The sequence below is a fragment of the Vanacampus margaritifer genome, chromosome 1, assembly GCF_051991255.1.
Source record: "Vanacampus margaritifer isolate UIUO_Vmar chromosome 1, RoL_Vmar_1.0, whole genome shotgun sequence".
NCBI classification, from domain to species: domain Eukaryota; kingdom Metazoa; phylum Chordata; class Actinopteri; order Syngnathiformes; family Syngnathidae; genus Vanacampus; species Vanacampus margaritifer.
The window spans coordinates 36,944,748-36,965,238 of NC_135432.1; the positions used below are offsets into that span (position 1 = coordinate 36,944,748).

General features: G+C 39.7%; 1 protein-coding gene across 1 annotated transcript in view; it reads left to right on the forward strand.

Moving 5' to 3' along the window:
- creb3l1 (cAMP responsive element binding protein 3-like 1) overlaps positions 1–20,491 on the forward strand; it is a 39,309-nt gene that overhangs the window by 11,945 nt on the left and 6,873 nt on the right. The window contains exons 4-8 of the mRNA XM_077552453.1: positions 15,386–15,540; positions 15,615–15,699; positions 15,780–15,970; positions 16,076–16,222; positions 17,155–17,213. Of these exons, the coding sequence (XP_077408579.1) occupies positions 15,386–15,540; positions 15,615–15,699; positions 15,780–15,970; positions 16,076–16,222; positions 17,155–17,213 (637 nt within the window). The remainder of the gene's footprint in view (positions 1–15,385; positions 15,541–15,614; positions 15,700–15,779; positions 15,971–16,075; positions 16,223–17,154; positions 17,214–20,491) is intronic.

Genomic DNA, 20,491 nt, shown 5'->3' on the forward strand with positions numbered 1-20,491 from the left:
TTCAATATTTTGAGGTGTGATTGAGAAACTTGAGATGAACCCATAGTCTCTCCAGCATGTCCTGGGTCATCCCCGAGGTTTCCTTACGGTGGGACTTGCGTGGAACACCCAACCAGGAAGGTGTCCTGGAGGCATCCTGATCAGATGCCCGAGCCACCTCATCTGGCTCTTATCACTGCGCAAGACCAGTAGCTCTTGCTCAGACCTCTAACTGGATATAAGAGAGAGCCTAGAAACCCTGCAGAGGAAACACATTTTTGTTACTTGTGTCTACGATTTTGTTCTTTTGGTCACAAGCTGTACATTGGTACCATTGGCCACAACAAACCGATACGGAGCCTGCATCACCGACCCACCTGTCAATTTCCTGCTCCATTCTACCCTTACTTGTGAACAAGACCCCAAGATAGTTGAACTCCTCCACTTGTGGCAGGATGTCACTAACCTGGAGAGGGCGCTCTACCCTTTTCCGAATGATTACCATGGTCTCAGATTTGGAAGTTGTTGGAATTTATTTCTATATTAATATAAATTTAAGTTAATAATCTGACTCCAATTTGTGACCTTACCAAACTACCACCCATCCAACAATAGCATGCTCGTTCTGCAATAGAAAGGTATCAGGAAGCCGGCATTTTCACACATGAGTGGATTTATTCCTAACACTCAAATCTAATACATAACAGCTGGGGTCCCGGGTCCCTACCCATACAATTCTATACGTCTCTGTCTCAAGCAGCCAACGTAGTCTCATCCGAGTTGCCCCAGTGAATAGTTATACTACACAATACTTAAATGACACAGAAACAAAGGCATCCTGACATTATTCTATTGGCTATGTGTTTTCTGCAGTTTAACTTTAGCTTGCTTTTCATTGGCCGATCTTCATCCGCAGCGTCACTGGGTGGCTTCTCCTGTTTTGTACTTTTCCGCCCAGGTGTAAAACAAATGTGGTTTACAACATACTTTGATCTTATCACGGCTCTGCATCTCCCCCTGCAATTAGCATCCTTTGTTGGCAACATTCCATTCCTAAAACGCCCACGTCCATCACACACATCCTGTATTTCACCCCCACGCACACAAACTCTTATATTCCTTTATTCCCTCTCATGACCTCAGACGACTGAGGTCATCACTCGAATACCTTGTTTTTTATTGTTAAACATGAGCTAAAAATCGATAAACAACTAAAAATTTGTAAAAAATTTCATTCTAGTAGAAAATCAGTATAAACTTTCATTCTAGTAGAAAATCAGTATAAAATTTCATTCTCTCGGAGGGCCACAGCTGTCTCCGCTTCCTGGGGGTCCTTCTGAGGGATCATCATATACTGACCACCCGGCGGTAGTGGCCCCAACGTGCGTTCAATTGTCTTAACAGTCAATGATCTAATACATGGAATACAACAACAGCCGCATAACACCATAATAGCGGAAAACATCGCGATAGACATCAATACTGATGCAATCAAGCTTTTATATTTGCCAAAGACGTTTAACCAGTCAGAGTACCAACTGGTGTCCACGCCTGAATGCTCTTTCATTTTATTACTTAGCGTGCGCAGACCCTCCAATGCCTTAGTAAGGCGACCATCAGGAGATGTATTGTTGGGGATCAGAGTACAACACTGCTCCCCAAAAATACCACACACTCCTCCTCTTTCAGCTAACATCATATCTAAACTCATTCTATTTTGGAATGCCATAAGAGACGTGGCTGCTAATTGCTCGTGCACTGCCTGGAGTGCCGAGGTGGTAAAGTTCGCCAATCGTTGGACATTATAGTGGACATAATTAATCCGGTCCACATTTTTGTGTACTGTAATAAACAGAAAAATACTCTCCCATCCTGCCGCCACTTGATCCACCAATTTGTATTCATCAGGGACCCCTCTCGGAACTCCAATTGCATCTATGTATGTGGGGTCTCCTGCATTCAACCATTCTTGCATGTCCCTTTTCTTCCTCCCAAGGAAGGGGATTCTTCCCCACTGTCTAACTCCTTCCCAATTTATCCTAGCCATGTCTAATGCTGTCACACTAATTGGCATGATCAGCGTTACTAGGGCGCACTTACCTGAGGCATTGGGGGGAAGCCTATCGTACAACACTCTCTCTCCACACCACAGCCAAACATCAGCCCGAGCGAGAGGTATTCCTGCTGGCAAAGACACATTTTCATTACACCATGACTCCTGGATGTTTCCAATCCCAGGGCCACTCCCATGTAACTTTAGGCAGGTAAAATTTTGTTGTGCAACATGGATGTCAAAAATGGGCTTTTGCTTTTCCATATTTGTCAGTGGAAAGGCCGAATCCAATTGGCTGCACTTTCCTTGGAGAGTTTTGTTATACAGGAAACCAAAGAGACAGGTTTTGGATACAACAGTTGCTGCCATGATTTTCAAAACTGGTCTTGCACCTAAACATACCAAACAATCCTCGTTAGTATTCTTAGCGGCCTGTTCAGCCATCAGGAGCCAATTATTAGTGACCATAGAAATACCTGTGTGACTCATAAACCAGTCATCTACTGTCGTCATTGTTTTGGCCGTGGTACCCGTTCGACGGGTATAATTATTTACTACCGGTGCTTCCCCTTTTATCATAGTCCCATTCTCACAAATGATAATTGGAAAATATGGATCTTTTCCAGACGAATATGCCCACAACTTAAACCCCCAACATGATGTGTTTAGCACTAACACTTCTTGGTGTGGTGGCGCAATTGACTTATTACCCATTGCAATTGTTAATTTCAATATCTCCCCTTCTTTTCTCAGGAGAATCTTATTATAGAAATACTTAGCAATTTTATTCTTTGATGGTGTCCAATAATCACCCGCCTGTGTGGTAACCACGGAATCCCATCCCCACATTGTCACATGTGCTGTCATATACCACCAGTAACCAGGGAACATGTCTCCAGTTACTAGTGACATGACTGCCTCCACTGGTGTATACCACGCTTCCCGAAACCCTCTCAGTGCCTTTATTGGTATATTTACTTGGGTCTTCGTATTAGGGGCCACTGTTATTCTCACCGAATTATTATATGCCCAGCCTATCATCCCATTCTGGTAGCCCTTTTTCTCCCCCTTATTTTTTGACTTTACCTCTCTTCTCCTTCTAGGTTCCTGTGGGCGTACCAAGGACCAGTCCTGGTACTGTGGTTGATAATTGTCCAATTTATCTAACAAATCAAGCCATTGTTGAGTCCAGTTGAAAATTGTCACCCAAGTGTTCACCTGTGTCGGTTGTTTACACTTCAGATTTAACAGTAGTTGTTGTGTCTGTGTCAGCGTCTTACCACCATCTTGCTCTGCTTCATACCATACAGTTCCATTACAGGAATGATACACCATCACTCGTTCTCCTTTCGTTCCATCACTTCTGTCATCCCGCACCATATGTTCAAACGCTAACATAGTCCACACAAAGCACAAGCCTGCAAACAAAATAGTCAATAAAGTTAAACATTTGCATCGTCGTCGTTTTTGTTCAGACACTTCCGAGTCCGATTTTGATCCAATTCTCGCCATCGACACATTCCCTCTCTTGACCTGCCCGTCCGGGCAGTCAATCTTTAAGCTCACCATTGGCAGGCACAAAGTCTGGGGCCGGGCGCAACTGTGAGTAATGGTACCACTTTTGTCCTTTAGTTTCAATTCTCATAATCGCTTGCACCTCATTTGGGAGGCCGTTCAGCATCGCCGTCCTGAACATCATCTCAGCTTCAGGGTAGCTGCCTGGGTGTTTACCTGTGGTCTCAATCCACAGCTCCAATGCTTGAGTATAATGTTGCTCTTTGTCGTACATCAAATTTCTGTATTTTTAACGCTGGTTTCTTATTATAGCAGTGTAAATCATTTAAAAACAACATCATCTTAACTCAGAACTATTCATGTCCGGCCGGGCCATGAACAGTCTGAGAAGAGATTTATACTTATACCTTAAATAAACACTGCAGTTCATTTTTAACAACTTGTCTCATGAAAAAATGTCACCCAGGTGTGTCAATGTTCCTTCCACACCTAAATGGCATATTCCATGGGCTCTAGAAATTATACTTTTCAATTGTTTCTTAAATGGAACATACTTACCGTATTTCTGCTATAAGGGTCGTCTTTTGTCATCTTTGTAGAACTTATTTTTCCTCCAAGTCAAATCCTCCCCATTCTCGCTCCATTCTTTGCCTGTAAATTCCTCACACCAAACTTCATTCTCACATCAGACTTCCTTTTCAACCATACACAGACAGACCAGTCATTCCCCCATCTGATAAAGATCAATTTTGATAATTTCAGACCTGAATGTGAAAACTGCAGCCGCTTCCAAATTGCTGCTTAAAAAAAACAGACACCTTGTGTCCTGTAGATTAGAAAAACAACCAAATTGTGCCAATTTGGCCAACACCAGAACTATAAAAAGATCTCCAGCTGAGCTAGCCAGGAGCCATAAAAACAAAAGCCTTTGAGGCAAGAGTTTGTAATGTAAATTTGAATCCTGTTCAGGCAACTTTAAGTGAGAAAAACAACTCAAGCAGATGTAAATTAAGATACTGCAGCGGAGGACTTTTAGGGTCAGGAAGAGAAGAATTTTTTTTTTTTTTAAACAACCCCATTAATCTATTGCAGGTCACAAATCTTCCAAATATCTGCCATCTCAACTAGTAAAAGGAACGAGTTATAATCAGAAAAACAAAACAAAATCCCTACTTTAAACCAACCAAAAAGTATTCTTAAAATGCTAACTAACCTCACCTCTTCTACAGAGTAGTGGGGGCTTTGTAAAAACACAGCAGGCAACTTTGCAGATCATGACCCAATTAAAAATCAGTGCTGCGACCTAAATCAAAATTAAAAATTTACCCAGCAAGTTCGCCGTAAGTGTTCCATATCTGAGTCCACTTCTGAGAAGCCAAAGTTATAAAAGAGAAATGGGGAAAAAATAGAAGGCCAAATTCAACAAGCATCAAACAACGGAAAATATAGTATTTAAAGATTAGAATGAATTTTGTACTACCCTAATTCACATAAGCTGTTCTCAATTTCCAAAACTGCGTTGCTCTAGATCACATCTCCCTCCTGACATAGTACAGAGTGCAAATGTCTACAAACAGAATACAACATACGACCTCAGGCACCAAACTCAGATGATTCCAGAACTTTGAGTCCACAACTGGAATTCATATTCCTTCCTGTCCTTGTCGATAGCAGTTTATGCAGGGCAAAGTTCAAAGCGGGCACTGGGCTTTGTGTACTGGAGTTCTCAGGAAAAGTTCATCATGGCAGAATCGATGATAATTCTGTCTGCTCAAAAAGTTGCTGGACATTATGCTCAAACAATGCATAAGAGTCATTGAACAGTCACAGGACGAGCGGATTTACAGTGTACCATCCTTTTTGCAGTCCGTGTGGTCACTTCCCCCCCCCCGAAAGTGACCATTGTTCAGTTCGCCGTCCACTCTGAACATCAAGCATAGCAGGAGAATGCTGTTCATTCCATTTCCAGCACTTTTTGGTTGAGTCACCCAAGTGAAACACCTTTCAGTCAAAGATTGAACCTGCTTGAAACATTTATACACTCGGAACAGACAGAGGGAGATGAGATCATAGCAAGAGAACACTGCTTGTTGTCATACAATTTCCAAGAAAAAATAAATAAAAAATTCCCCCAAAATCTTTTGGTTTTCAAACTATTTTTAATTTATTCATTTATTTATTTTGTGGTTTTATTTGAATTTGATCACTACACTATAGCAAGTAGTAGTACTATATTTACGCATATGTCTACCATAGACATCTTCATTACGTGTTACCTCAAATTTAAGAAACATGTGACAGCTGTCAGTCACCCTGGCCACTTGGATGGAAGTCCTTTCCAGACTTCTAGAATGGGACTCAGATAAAGACAAAGGTTAAATCATTTTCACACCTACGAATAAGTTATCAGAGATGCAGGGGAAATATAAAAATCAAAAATGAAAAGTCTATTTCAATTAAAATTTGGTTTTATTACTTATTCAACTATAAAAAACACGGATCTGATTTTAAAAATAATATGATAGTGGCCTGTAGTTAACACCTAGACCTCTATATCCTTCCGCATAACAGGAACAATTTGATTTTATGATTAGAAGACCCCTGCTATTCACGCACACAACAGACTACAAGTCTCCCAAATGGAGACAATGGGAGAGAGGACTAAACTTATCACACCCCCTGGCCTTTTTATTTAGTTTAATTTAATTTTAACAGACAACAGTACAAATCACCACCTTCTTAAAACAGCAGCTCACGGCCCCCATCCTTTCAAAATATGCAGATTTCCTGCTTACCATTCTTTTTCACTTTTTTTTTTTTCCACACACTTAAAAATCACTGTCTTAAACAAACTTACACTTCCATTCACTTAACTTCTGCACTTTTCTCATCTCCACAAAGGCAGTGAGGAGAAACAGACCAAACGGCCATTTTGATTTCTAAAATCTCGCTAGAACATCACACAACACACCTTTCCCATTGTCAGAGTCACACAAACAGTCACAAACTCCCTGCAGGCACACAAACAAGGAAAAAAATCACACAATCCACACATGCTCCAAACATTTCACCAACTGGGCTCAACAAACACTCACACAACACAAACTCCTCAACTTAATTCAGTGGCGTCTCAGTTGTTGAACCACAGACGAACACAAACCTCTCTGAAGTGCGCACTCATTTGTAAAATACACCGTTTATTCGTCTAATAATAACTTCACCACGTACTTATAGCTCAAATGTCGACTTATTCGCGCACAATCCATCGCAACGTTACGGCTGCGACACAGACACGTCGCGTACAATTTAAAACAAACAACGAAAAAACGCGTGGACACAACACACCATTGAGCTTAACAAACAAACAAACGCGTACACTCAACAATTCATTTCTAAGCCAAGAGCTCTCGCTTGGTTCAAATTTTCCCCGCGGGTCATCTTTCACAGTCAACACTTCATCCAATTTATGTTCCAATTTCTTAACAGATGCGGCTGCCCGCAGCTAACTCATCCTTAGCCTTAAAAACAGATTCGTGCGGTAGCGTCTTACCAAAAACTAATCTCCCGTGCATGGCAACTGTACACTGGCAGAGCCGCTAGCCTAGCATCAGTCTCCTCATTCTCAAAATCACTTAACACCGCCATCCGCGCAACTTTCACAGACCTATCCAACGCTAACATTCTAGCACAAACCAACATTTGGCTCATGACCCCACACCGTCTAACTTTTCTTCCATTCGAAGAAACTTATAGAAGTGTTTTTCACGGAGGTAATCAGCGTCTGGCGCTGTTTACACAATCAAATTCCACAAACACACCACATTTTACAACGGTGAGAACCAACCACTATCACAATTCGTGCGCATTCATACATTTAAAAGAGTTTCATACTTACGTTGACGCTGTGGTGGAAATGCGTCCAGCATCATGAACTCACTGTTCGCTTAGCGACCAATTCTGACTCTCGACCGGAAGTCTATGCAAACCTCCTTAGTTACAGTCAATTTTTTCGTCCATAATATGTAGTAATTAGTCGTTTTTAATATTTATAAAGTCAGTGACGTCTCACTTATGATACTACGATATAACAGATCAAAACTATTCTCATTAATCCCCCCAAAAAAATATTTTCTTTTTTTTTCTTTTTCAGACAAACACAAACAAGACGAAAACGAAACAGATATTAAATACCTTTTGCGCGACTTCAACAAATATATCCTGGATCTTCACGGCGGCTTATAACACACAGCTCTCGAACGTAAAAAATTCACGGACGGCTAATATCACACCACGCACCGTCAATAAACGGGCGTTTAACACAGCAGACGTCTTGTGTGATCAACACAGACCGCTAATAGCACAACACACAACAGCACTCACTTAAGTGTGATCAACACTTAGCGGCTAATAACACACCTACAATCAACCCAAAAGCCAATCCCCCGTGGTACTCAACCTCTTTCTTTTCCTCTTTCTTTTCCTCTCTTATCGCTGCCAGCGCAGTCGCAATAGTCGCCAATTGGTGAATGCCCCGTCTATCATTCTCTACATCTTCAACTTCTTTTCCAAGTTTATGACGCTTTCGCCATCCGACTCGGCTCTGTTCCTCCTCCATATCTTGAATATTTGCCAACATTCTGCTCTCCTTTTCCTGTAACTGCCGCGCTAACTTCGACATATCCCATGTTCCAGGTTCTCCGCGAAACAATTCATCCTTCTTTAATTTCCGAAACAACTTCTGACACCGTTCTCTTTCCTTCTTAATTCTCTTACTTTCTATTCCACTAATCAACTGTGATTCCATCTTAGCGTAATGACCATTAATCTCCGACCAGACTTCAGGGGACCCGAGACCCTCATCACACTTTCTCTTCTCTGCCATCCTTAAATCCACTCGCGCGTGTCCTAATCACTTCTCTTGCAGTTCAATTTTAGTTTTTACATTCACACCGCTTCCACACTGATACGTAAATCCCAGATTTTAAACCGTATCGATACGTAAATCCCAGATTTTAAACCGTATCTAACCACGAATAGTTGCGACCTATTCTAGTAGGTAAATCCCAGATTTTATACCCTACTAATGTCCACACTGTTACACTTTTACGCCGTTCCGCTCCTCCTTTCTCTTATAATTTAGCGTTGCCAATGTGCAGAATTTGAAAAGGAATCTGCTTACCTTATTTGACTGTGGATCCAAGAGAAAAGACGGTCAGAGGTATGGCTTCTTTATCAGGTCGTCACCTGGTGTGGACTTGGATCCCAGATCCTCGAGTCCCAGACTCTTGTGGTTTTCTCGAAGTCCCAGACTTCTTTTTTACCTCTCTTGCATCACGTCGGGGTCACCATAAATTGTTGGAATTTATTTCTATATTAATATAAACTTAAATTAATAATCTGACTCCAATTTGTGACCTTACCAAACTACCACCCATCCAACAATAGCATGCTCGTTCTGCAATAGAAAGGTATCAGGAAGCCGGCATTTTCACACATGAGTGGATTTATTCCTAACACTCAAATCTAATACATAACAGCTGGGGTCCCGGGTCCCTACCCATACAATTCTATACGTCTCTGTCTCAAGCAGCCAACGTAGTCTCATCCGAGTTGCCCCAGTGAATAGTTATACTACACAATATTTAAATGACACAGAAACAAAGGCATCCTGACATTATTCTATTGGCTATGTGTTTTCTGCAGTTTAATTTTAGCTTGCTTTTCATTGGCCGATCTTCATCCGCAGCGTCACTGGGTGGCTTCTCCTGTTTTGTACTTTTCCGCCCAGGTGTAAAACAAATGTGGTTTACAACATACTTTGATCTTATCACGGCTCTGCATCTCCCCCTGCAATTAGCATCCTTTGTTGGCAACATTCCATTCCTAAAACGCCCACGTCCATCACACACATCCTGTATTTCACCCCCACGCACACAAACTCTTATATTCCTTTAAAGTGCTGATTCTCATCCCAACCGCTTCACATTTCACACTGTGATTCGCTCCAGTAAAAGCTGTACGTCGCAGCTCGATGAAGACACCAAGACCAAATCAATCAGTAAAAAGCAGGAGATGTAGTAGTAAGGTCACCAAACTGGTCACCCATAATGCCTTGGTTGCACCTAGGAACTGTCCATAAAAGTTGAACAAATCGGCTTGGTGGACTCATAACTCTGACTTGCTCCAGGCAATGTAGAACAAACTCTGACAGCGGTTATATTATACAGGGATTGAACAGCCTGTATAAGGGCGTCTAAGCACACCATACTCCCCGAGCACCTGCCACAGGGGACATGATTGAACACATTTTCCATCTCCACAAAGTCCATTTAAACAGACTGGTTGGTAAAACTCTCATTTACCCTCAACGACCCTGCGGATCTTGTGTAGAACTGGTCCACTGTTCTACGGTCAGTACAGAAACCACATTGCTCCTCCAGAATCTGAGATTCAACTTCACTTCCTCTCCAGAACCTTGAACAGATCTTACCAGGGAGGCTCCCCGTGTAGTTGAAACACACCCACCCATGGTCCGCCAAACTTTTGGGTGGCTCTAATGCATCCTGGGGCTTCTTCAATGTTTTCTACCCGCAGACTCACGATGTCCTGAATCGAGATCAGCAGTGCCCCGTCCCATAAGTGTTATTGTTGTACTGCTTCCCCCTCCTGAGATGCCGAATGTTGGACAAGTATTTCAAACATAATGCACCAGGATTAATCCTGGTAGATTGGATTAAACCTACATTTGATCAAAAATTGGGAATTTCAAAGCACATGTAATCTTAAAGATTCAAATCCAGATTTGGAAATCCAATCTTGCTTTTAATCCAGATTTAAGACTGTGTTAGGTATTTCAAAACTTCCGATCCAAATCTGGATAGGTTTGATCCTGAAAAACAGCATTAAATTAATACCACTTTAGGGTAGGATTAGTGTGTGATCCCATGCATTAGTTTCACTAATACTCATCAATAAACAGATATCACTTGCATTTTCTGGAATTAACAGTGTAAAGAGATATTTTTAATAAATAAAACCATATCATTCAATTTTTTATTGAACTGAAAAATTCAATTCAATTCAAACAATGAAAAAAAGATTTGCTTCAACCCAGAATTATAACAACAGCAAAACTTTGTTTCACACAACAATCCTTTGTGCATTTGCTTTTCCAGTACTATAATTGTGTTTTCTACTTAATGTGTTCTTGCTGAAGCATTGTAAATTTTATTGTTCCTTGTCAAGGAGAATTTACTGCTGTGCTCTGCAGTTTCCGTCTTGAGCAGTTTTTGGTAGGCATGATCCTCATCATAATGTCTCTTCTGACATGGTCTTGTTTAATAAACTGATCATTTAAGTGAACATTGACTCCATTCAACATCAAACATTTTGAATAGTTATTTTATACTTTCGCATTTGGAACATTGATTTATCAAACCTTGACATCTACTGAATGCACTTTCTGTCAGTGTATGTGATCCTGGGGGTCGGGTAGATCCTAGGGCCAGAGGGATTTGGAAATCTCAATACTATTGAAATACTGGGATAGAATATCCTGATCCATGGCTCAGGAAATTGGGATTTGAAAATCTGGACCAGTTTAATCTGGATTAAAAATGTTGAAATACTGGGCACTTGACATCGGCACTTTCAAAATAAATATTTATCGTTTTTGGCTGAAAATAGCATTATCGTGCACTCCTAAGAAAAATGCCACAAAAATTTAATAAAAAATTAAATTATGCGGAGCCAGTAGCTGTACAACTGATTTCCTTTCTTTTCGTTAATGAAAGTAACGTGTTAATAAAATAATATTATATAATATAATAATATCTTAAGTGTTCCACAAACATTGACATTAGCAAGGATGAGATGGAAATGGTATTTTCATAATTGTACGTATAAATTAAAAGATTCTAAATTGTCTTAAAGTGTGATAAATTGGGACTTTCATAAATACATTTAAAATTCCCGTAAACAGTAAATATTATTTTTTTAAACACCAAGATACAAAAAATATTTAAGCCTTTAAAATTCTATTTTGTCATGAATTTTAGGTAAAAAGACATAATAAAATAATCGGTTTATGGTTTAATGAATAAATATCGGGCTATGAAAAGCCAAATTGATTCCATTCGATAAGTCAGAGGGAGGAAATCTAGGATTGTTTTACTTAAAAGAAGAAGAAGAAGAAAACAGCAAAACCTCGAGCAGTTCATAGTAACATGACTCTTGAGAGATAGAGGGATAAGGATGTTTAACCATTGCGAAGCTTCTTGCTTTTCTTTCCTTTTGAAGAAGAAAAATAATCATCTGTATTTATCTTGTACGCGCACATACATGAAATTTGACTTCTGCATTTGACCCATGACAGTATTGGACACCCACTCAATCAAGGGGCTAGTCTGGGGTCATGACTCATCATCTTATCATGTCTTACTCAGGGACACCACAACTGTGTGCCCAGGTCTTAAAACGGGTTCTCCACATTGCCACGGGACTCTCAACCACTTGGCCATTGCTGCCCCGCTTCTGCTCTTTTTTTGTAACCTTGTATTTTGTGTTCCTTTTGATTGTTCACACATAATGTAATGAAGGGCAAAAAGAAGTGGAAGAAGTGATTTCATTTAGAAGTGAGTGATTGTGGGCAAAGGGTGGGATTCAGTTAGAACAGATTCTTCTCACTCCTGTTTTTTGTTGGTTTGTTTGTAACATTGTTTTGAAATATTTGGTATAGGTGAAGAGGCAAAAAAAATTGAATATTATTTAATTAACATGCTGAAAACAAATACTTAAAAAAAAACATGTTCGCATCTTCTTCTTTTTTTTTGTCCCATCTGTGTCCATTCAGTGATTTTAGCTGTTGCGGATTCAGCACTATTATTATTATTATAGGCTCACATGTGGAGGCTCACGTTTGCATCCCAAATGTTGTGCTGAACGCTGATTTATTAAGGTCCATGTCAAGGAAAATCTGTGCGTTTTACTGCAGCTGCCGCCTGCCGTGCTCCACCAGCTATTGTTTTATTACAGCTTCTGTCCTGCCGAGATCACACAGTGTTCTCTGTTGACCCGCTGGGATGACGGTCTGCAGCCTTTTAATTTGAACCATAACTTCAGTGTATAAAACCCTGACAGTGTATGATTTGATGTAAATATCTAATTCTACTCAAGTGGCATTAAAGTCTCACAAACTCTGATACTATTAACATTTTATAGCATTACGCTACTTTTATTTATGCGTAAAGATGGTAGCTTTTGAAGCTCATTGAAGAATGGTGGAGGAGGCTTCAGTGTGAGTGGACTCTGAGTTAGCCCGCTAACCAGTGATGTTAGTCAATGCCTAAACACATTTACCGTCTTTTTATTTTTGTCTGTATTATTTCAAGACTGCTCATACAGTATATAAAAATAAAGTAGTACCCAGATGAACTCTTGATATTCATCCAAATCAAGCAATGCAATTAAAACAACTTTAATAGCGTAGCTGTGTTGACGTGCAAGGTGTTGGCATTACGGTGGTGGTGCGTGGGGTCACTTGATTTTGTGTGTGTGTGTGTGGGGGGGGGGGGGGGTGTAATAGCATTTCAAAGTGTGAAAGGAGCCTGGAGACAAGCTTCTGCTCTTTGATATGTGTTGTCGACACACACTCACCAGGGCCAAATTATGCACCATGGTTGCATGATGGAGCGCTATCCTCCTGTGGTCTATAATAGCGAGGCTTGTCAGGAAGTGCTTTTGATTTATGACTTCTGTGTTCCTTCTCGCTGGCAAAAGAACACATAATTGCATTCATTCTCTTTAAAAACAAATCTGTAAGTGACAGTAACAGGTTTATATGTACAGGGAAAGATGCTCTACGACCAAACAACCCAAGTCTGACATTCATCTGACGTCCAATCGGAGAAAAACAAAACAAAAAAACATGGGAACAAAATGGGAGAAATAGCATGGCAAGAGTGTGGGAGGAGCCTGAGAAAAATAAGGGACACTAAGCAGCAGGTAGACTAATCATTTGAGAGATACGTATATGGACTAGACAGAAGAAGACCATGGGGAAAATTTTGAAGAATGTGGGAGCAACCCAGGAGGAACTTGGATAAACATGGGCGGTTACTGCATTAGTACTTCCTGACTTGGAGAATAAATTGAGTGACGGGCTTAAGAATGTCAGACGGATACAACCTAATGGACCACAAGAAACAAAGAGTAGCTATCACGTGAGGTGTGGAATTTGGACCCAAACGCAGAAACGGAATTTGGAGAACAGAGAGTGTTTATATGCAAAAATTCAAAGTAACAACTAGGGATGTAAACGATAACGGCAATATCGTGATATTAAAACTGCCACAATATTGTCATTGTCATGTCACGACAATATACAATAGACAATACAAATAAAAGCAGCACATCTGTTTAAAAAAAAGTCAGGTTGATTTCCATTTGTGCAGTTCTAGCACCCTCTGGTGGCTATATATATATATATATATATATATATATATATATATATATTTTTTTTTTTTTTTTGTGCAATTTAATTTTTATATGGCATGTTTTGGCTTTTCTATGTTAGAAATCCATGCTAATGGTCATACGAAGGCGAACATGGTATGCTTGTGAATCAAGTCAACATTTAGAGGAACTCAATGTGTGTGTGCATTAGTAAGTAAGTGCCTCAATATTAAGTGTTATTGGAGATTGTAGGTTGTTTATATGCATTGCTGTTATCTACGGAAGCACAATATTGTGCTTTTTTTTTTTAGTATGAGCTTATTTTTTCTACAATATTATGATCTTTTTTTGTAAAGCCAACCTCCCCACAATATTTGTGATAATTATCGTATCGTGATGTTTGGATATCGTTACATCCCTAGTAACAACAAAAAGCACGGCTGGATTCAGATGGCCTTTGACTGAGAAACTTGAGCAGGGCTGGATGCAGAACATATGGAACCTCGATGTGCTGAGAGAAACTTCTCCTCAGGAACCTTGACTTACTGACAAAAATTTCATTCAGGAACTCTCGCTAGTGCAATGCACAATCCTATACGATAGAATAAAAGCTTATATGACAGAATAAAAGTCAAATACAAAACTAAATAAGAGTGACAATTACAGGAGCATAGCAACTGACAGCATTATTATTATAAGGGAATGTTGCATAAGACCAAAAAAAAAAAAAGTGCCTGATACGTCGTCATTAAATATTATCACCATACAACATAGCAGCCAGGGCTGTTATAGTTTTGGAATTTTTATTTTAGTTAGTTTTTATTTCATTTTGAGTTTTGTTTTTCAAATTTAGTTAGTTTTAATTAGTTTTCAGGGTGGTTCTGGTAGTTTTTGTTCGTTTTAATTATTTAAGAAATGCTTAGTTATATTTTAGTTTCAGTATTAGTTTTTTGTTTGTTTAGTTTTTTTAAAGGTGTATTACTTGTGCGCAAAATATATAAAACACCATGGTAAAAATAGAAAAGTAACACATTTCTTACCTAATGTTGCATTTCAGCTGAGTAAAATTAAAAGGCAGGCAAGCCGAGCCATTGAAGCGAGAAGTCAAGCATGAGAAATTGTCACCGAGGAGCGACATCACCTTAAGGTGCTTTTCTATTGGCTGCTGCTAGATGACGTCACTTCTGCGTAACACATTTTCAAACGTCCTAATTCCGGTTAATATAAAAATAAACCTACTTAAAATCACATTTAAAATCATCCCCAAAGGCTCATGCATTAAATTAATTACCAAAGACGGAAATATATTGTGGTTCTAAAATAGTAGAGGTTGTTACAGTAAACAGTACTGTTTACTGTATTTCTCTCTCTCTCGCACATTCTTAGAATTTGAATGGAGCTTCAGTCAGGACCTGTCGACCATTTTAGTGAAACAGGAGGAGCCGGATGTGACTCAAAGGTCAGATCTGCAGCCCATGGAAGACCCGCCCCTTATCCTAAGCCCCGCCCCTGCGCGCAGAGGGTCGCTATGGAGACACACAGTGAGCATCCTACAAATCAGAGACACTTCACATTTTCTGCTTGACATGTGAAGAAGTGCATCTGATTCGTTAAGGTGCGCCCACCGGATGATGATGTGAAGCCTGTGGCTATTAAAGATGAACCCAGAGAGATGGGACAGTACCTCGGCCTGCCTACCGGTACACACAGCATCCATGCCCAGCCCTCCATTTGTCAGCCCACCATCTTCACAGCACTTCCTCACCCCGCTTCTTCCCAGATGACGCCCTGCAGCTTCCGCCCACTCCGCCCAGCAGCAACCACGGTGACAGTGACGGCTCCCTGCCACCCTCCTCCCCGCACCTCGCCCTGCCTCCGTCTTCCCCGCAGCCACAACAGAGGCCAGCGGGCCGCGGCTCTGCATCCTCATCCACGGCAATCTCGTCTTCACCGCTACTAACTGCCCCGCACGTCAGTAGCCGCCTCCTATATTTTGTCTCTCCTTTTTCTTCTGATGATTCCCAATCGCCAGTCAAAACATGCTTTCACTAATGGCCATTATTGTTGCTTGTGCAGAAACTGCAGGGTTCCGGACCCCTATTGCTGACAGATGAAGAGAAAAGGACCCTTGTTGCTGAGGGATACCCTGTACCCAACAAACTTCCTCTCACTAAGAGTGAAGAGAAGGCCCTAAAGAGAGTTCGAAGAAAGATTAAAAATAAGGTACCTTGTGCTGTATATTTTCTATTTGTTGACATTATACATTAGTTTGCACACCCCAGTTGAGTTACTGACTGACATGACCTTTTATCCTTGGATAAAAGTAGAGCTATAGACTCTGATAATAGTGGCACTTGTCATGCAGTGAACTACACCTTGATATAGCATCTAACACTCTAGTATCAGTTGGGTCAAAAGTAACCCAATTATGATTTTTTTTTTTAATGGACCGATCCATTTCAACTTTCTGGTTGTTTTATACAAAATTACACTTTTTTTTGACCCAAGTAAAGGATCTGACCAATATTCATGAGTTTTACACTAAAAGACCCATTTCTTGACTCAAAATTGGGTCAAATAGACCCAAGTAGAGGATCGGTCCATTTTTGACCCATAGTTGGGTCATTTTTTACCCAACTGTTTTTTTGTTTGTTTGTTTTTCATTTATTTGAGTAACATCAAGTTAAAAGAAACAAAACAATTTCAACAAAAGTTATACAAAGGTGGTACTCAAAAGGAGCAGATAGAGGTTCATAGAACTTACTATGATCCTACAATGGCAATTTACAGAAAACCAATCACAATTCATGTCATAATTATATAAAATTAAAAAATTACTTATTTACAAGTAACACAAGAAAACAGGCATCAAATATACAATATAAGAATAACAAAAATATATATATATATAAATTGGCACAAACAGAATACTCGTTTATGGTCATATAGTTTGTAGACAACTCAAAGACAAATTGTAGAAAACCTTTGTCGCAAGGGGGAAAAAAATGATAAACACCTTTTTTGAGTGAAGCATTGTAGTCTAAATTGAAATACATTTGTTTTGTAACTTTGCCTTAAGAAAAGCTGAAATTGAACACTTTTCTTTCCAATAACATGAAAACAATTGCATGTTTGCTTTTGAAAAAAAAAAACAGATCTCAGCTCAGGAGAGTCGGCGGAAGAAGAAAGAGTATGTTGAATGTCTGGAGAAAAAGTGAGTTTCCATTTTTCTCGCCAATTTCCCTCTTCAGTTATCCCTTAAAGATGTTTTCTACCCTTCTAAAATACAACAGTGCATCAGTGGCACACCCTGTTGTATCCGTCCAGTTAAATCCCAATTCACCCAACAAAAGCGTGAAAGCAAACCAGCAGTCTCTTCCCAGCTCCACTTCCCAGTGTTCATCGTGAGAGAGCACTCCAGCCACGCGCCAGTGATGGGAAAGAGAAAAAAAAGTTGAAATCCAGCTGTTTGTAATTTGAAAGTTTTCTCAGCTCAGTGTGCAACCGCTGCCACAGGTCAGACGAGACTCATCATAAAAGCAGAGCACAGTCTCTTGAAATAAGATTTTGTGTCAGGTTGTAGTCGCCGTGTGAGCTGCAGGATTTTTGAATGATCCCATGAGAAGCAAACAGCAGGCTAAGGCGGCTGGCTAAGGCCAGCACACTTAGAATGAGCTGCATTCAAAGCAAACAGCAGAATTATCACAGATCTTTCACTTTGGGATGAGATCAGTGAGATTATATCACCTATGCATTTCTGTGAAAATGGGATCTGAAGGTAGATCAGTTTTGTTTTTAGAATCTTGTTGGATGGCCTCATGAGACCAGAGGGAAAGATTACCTAATAAATCTGTGAAGCACTTTTTTCTTTCAATATATGTACATGAGTACATATATATGAGGTATATACATGTGTGTATACTGTATATATAAATTAGTGCTGTAAAATGTAAAGCATTAACTCATTGATTAATCACAAAAACTTATCACATTAATCATGTACTAAGGCAAATTGATCACACTATTAATTTTGACTGCATATGATCCTTTAGCTTGACAGCGGAAACAGGTGACATAGTTTGTGCTTGACCAATAAACACACTGTAACTACATGCATTTATGTCAGGTTCAGTCAACCTACAACATTAGGTTATTTTTGTTCGCGAGGAGAACAGACAGATGTGCCCATATTACAATCTCCTACCCGTTCTGAGCACATATCGCCAGGCGTCCTCTTTTTATTTGGTATTCACTAGTTACATAGTCTTTGCTGCTCTAAAGGTTGGGGGAACACACAGCAGCAACCATCACAGATATGAGTCATCGTGCAGATAATAATACAGACGGGTCTTTCTTCAGCGCTGAAGGTTTCAACAGTCAAAGTTCATCCGCAAAGTGTTTCAGCCGCTATCTTGTGATAAGGGCACAGTTCCCACGGGGCTTTGCTCTCTTCACAGATTACTCCAACTCGCATGATTCAAAACAAGCTCATACTGCTGAAAAAATGCTTTGCATAAATGCTTTGCAATACTAAAAGAGTAAATATGGGATAACTTATGTACATTTATTCTAACAATTTCAGAATATTTGTTCATGTCAAACTATTGTGGTCTTCTTTTTTTTTCATTTTAAATTATGCCTAAAAGTTTTCCCAAGACATTGCGTGCCATATATTATTTGCTTTATTTTGAAGTTGGCCTTCTCTCCGCATTGGCATGGCGGCATGTTGCCAGACAATGTGTCAAATATTCCCCACAATATAAACGGTTTACTTTGCTGTAAAATCGAGAGATTAGTGGGTGACATAATTGAACGTGAGACGTGCGGGAGATTCAGGAAGTCTCCTGCCTGAATCAGGAGTTGGCAAGTAAGTATGCTCCAATTATTTCTGCGAGACTAGCTCTTTTCAATACTAGATCTCTAGTTAACAAATCCCTGTTGATTAATGACATTATTATGACATATGATAAAAGGTGATCCAAAGATCATTGTCGTAATCATTAAGACCTCCAACACAAAAAGGTAAATTCCTGGAAGAATTTGAAGAAATCAGTAATCTGTACTGGTCATAACTGGAGACTTTAACATTCATGTTAGCAACAACTTGGAACAAAGGATTGTATACAATACTTGATACTTTTGTCTCTCACAACTTGTAAAAAGTCCAACACACAATCAAAGTTACATTCTTGATCTTGTTATCTATGAAAGTGTTGGCATTTCATCGATTGAGGTGAAAGATCTGGCGCTTTCAGATCATTTCTGTGTGTTCTTTGAAATGCAAATAATCCCAGAAGTTTAGACAACCACTGTCGTCGCTATTTAAAAAATTGTTAATGCAGAGACTGTTGATGAACTTCTGGATGAATTCACCTGGAACATTTCAAATGTCCTGGATGCTGTTGCTCCTAGTAAAACTAAGACCATTTGCATTTCATGCCGACCTAAAACGCCTTGGGGGTGCGCTAGGAACATAATGACTTTGAAATCAAAGTGCAGAAAAGCAGAGCGAACGTGGAGGAAAAATTCAACTCCTAGTTAATTTTGACTTGTGCAAACAATGCCTTTGTCATTTTAACAATGCGTTAGTAATAGCTGGACAACAGCACTTTACTGAAATCATTGTAAGAATCTCAATGATACACGCACTCCATTTGCCCTAGTCGGCAAACTGACAAATCCCCCAAATCAAACAGCGCCAGAACCCCTCTCAACAGATAAATGCAATGAATTTGCCTGCTACTTTAGTGAAAAATTACAAGCTATCAGGTCAAACATTGTCACAAACCAGCACAATGAAAAAATAATGCAACATTTAAAATCAACCAGGAATAATTCAATTACAATGACAAAATTTGACTCAGTGGATCAAAATACTATAACGGACTTATTTGGTTCAGCAGTTGAAAATCTTCCACGAGCTGTCTTGACTCAATACCATCTGGCGTTTTTAAAACTATTGTGGAATATGTTCAAATCGATTTACACTAAATAATCAACTGCTTACTTCAATCAGGTGAGCTTCCTAAACCACTGAGAGTAGCTGCCGTCAAACCCCTTTAAAAAAAAAAAAAAGAAGAGAGAGAGAGAGCAAACACTGGATGTTACGTTGTTCGCACATTCATCTCAAACTTTCCCTTCTTAACCAAGATTGTCGAAAAGTTTTTTTTTAATCAACTCAGCAAATTCTTGAACTCAAATGGACTTCTTGGTTTCTGACCTCATCACAGTACAGAAACAACTCAGATTAAAGTACTGAATGACATAAGTTTGAGCACTGACGCAGAGAAGGTATCGGTGCTCGTCTTATTGGACCGTCAGTGCAGCATTTGACACGATTGATCATAATATACTGTTGAATGTCATTAATTGTTGTTTGTTGATGCTTGCTGGTGTTGTCTCTTTGCCATTGCCTTACTTACTATACACACCATACTCTTGTTTATTTTGTGTCTGAATAAAAGTTGTATATGTTTGTTTTTGTTGTCCTAG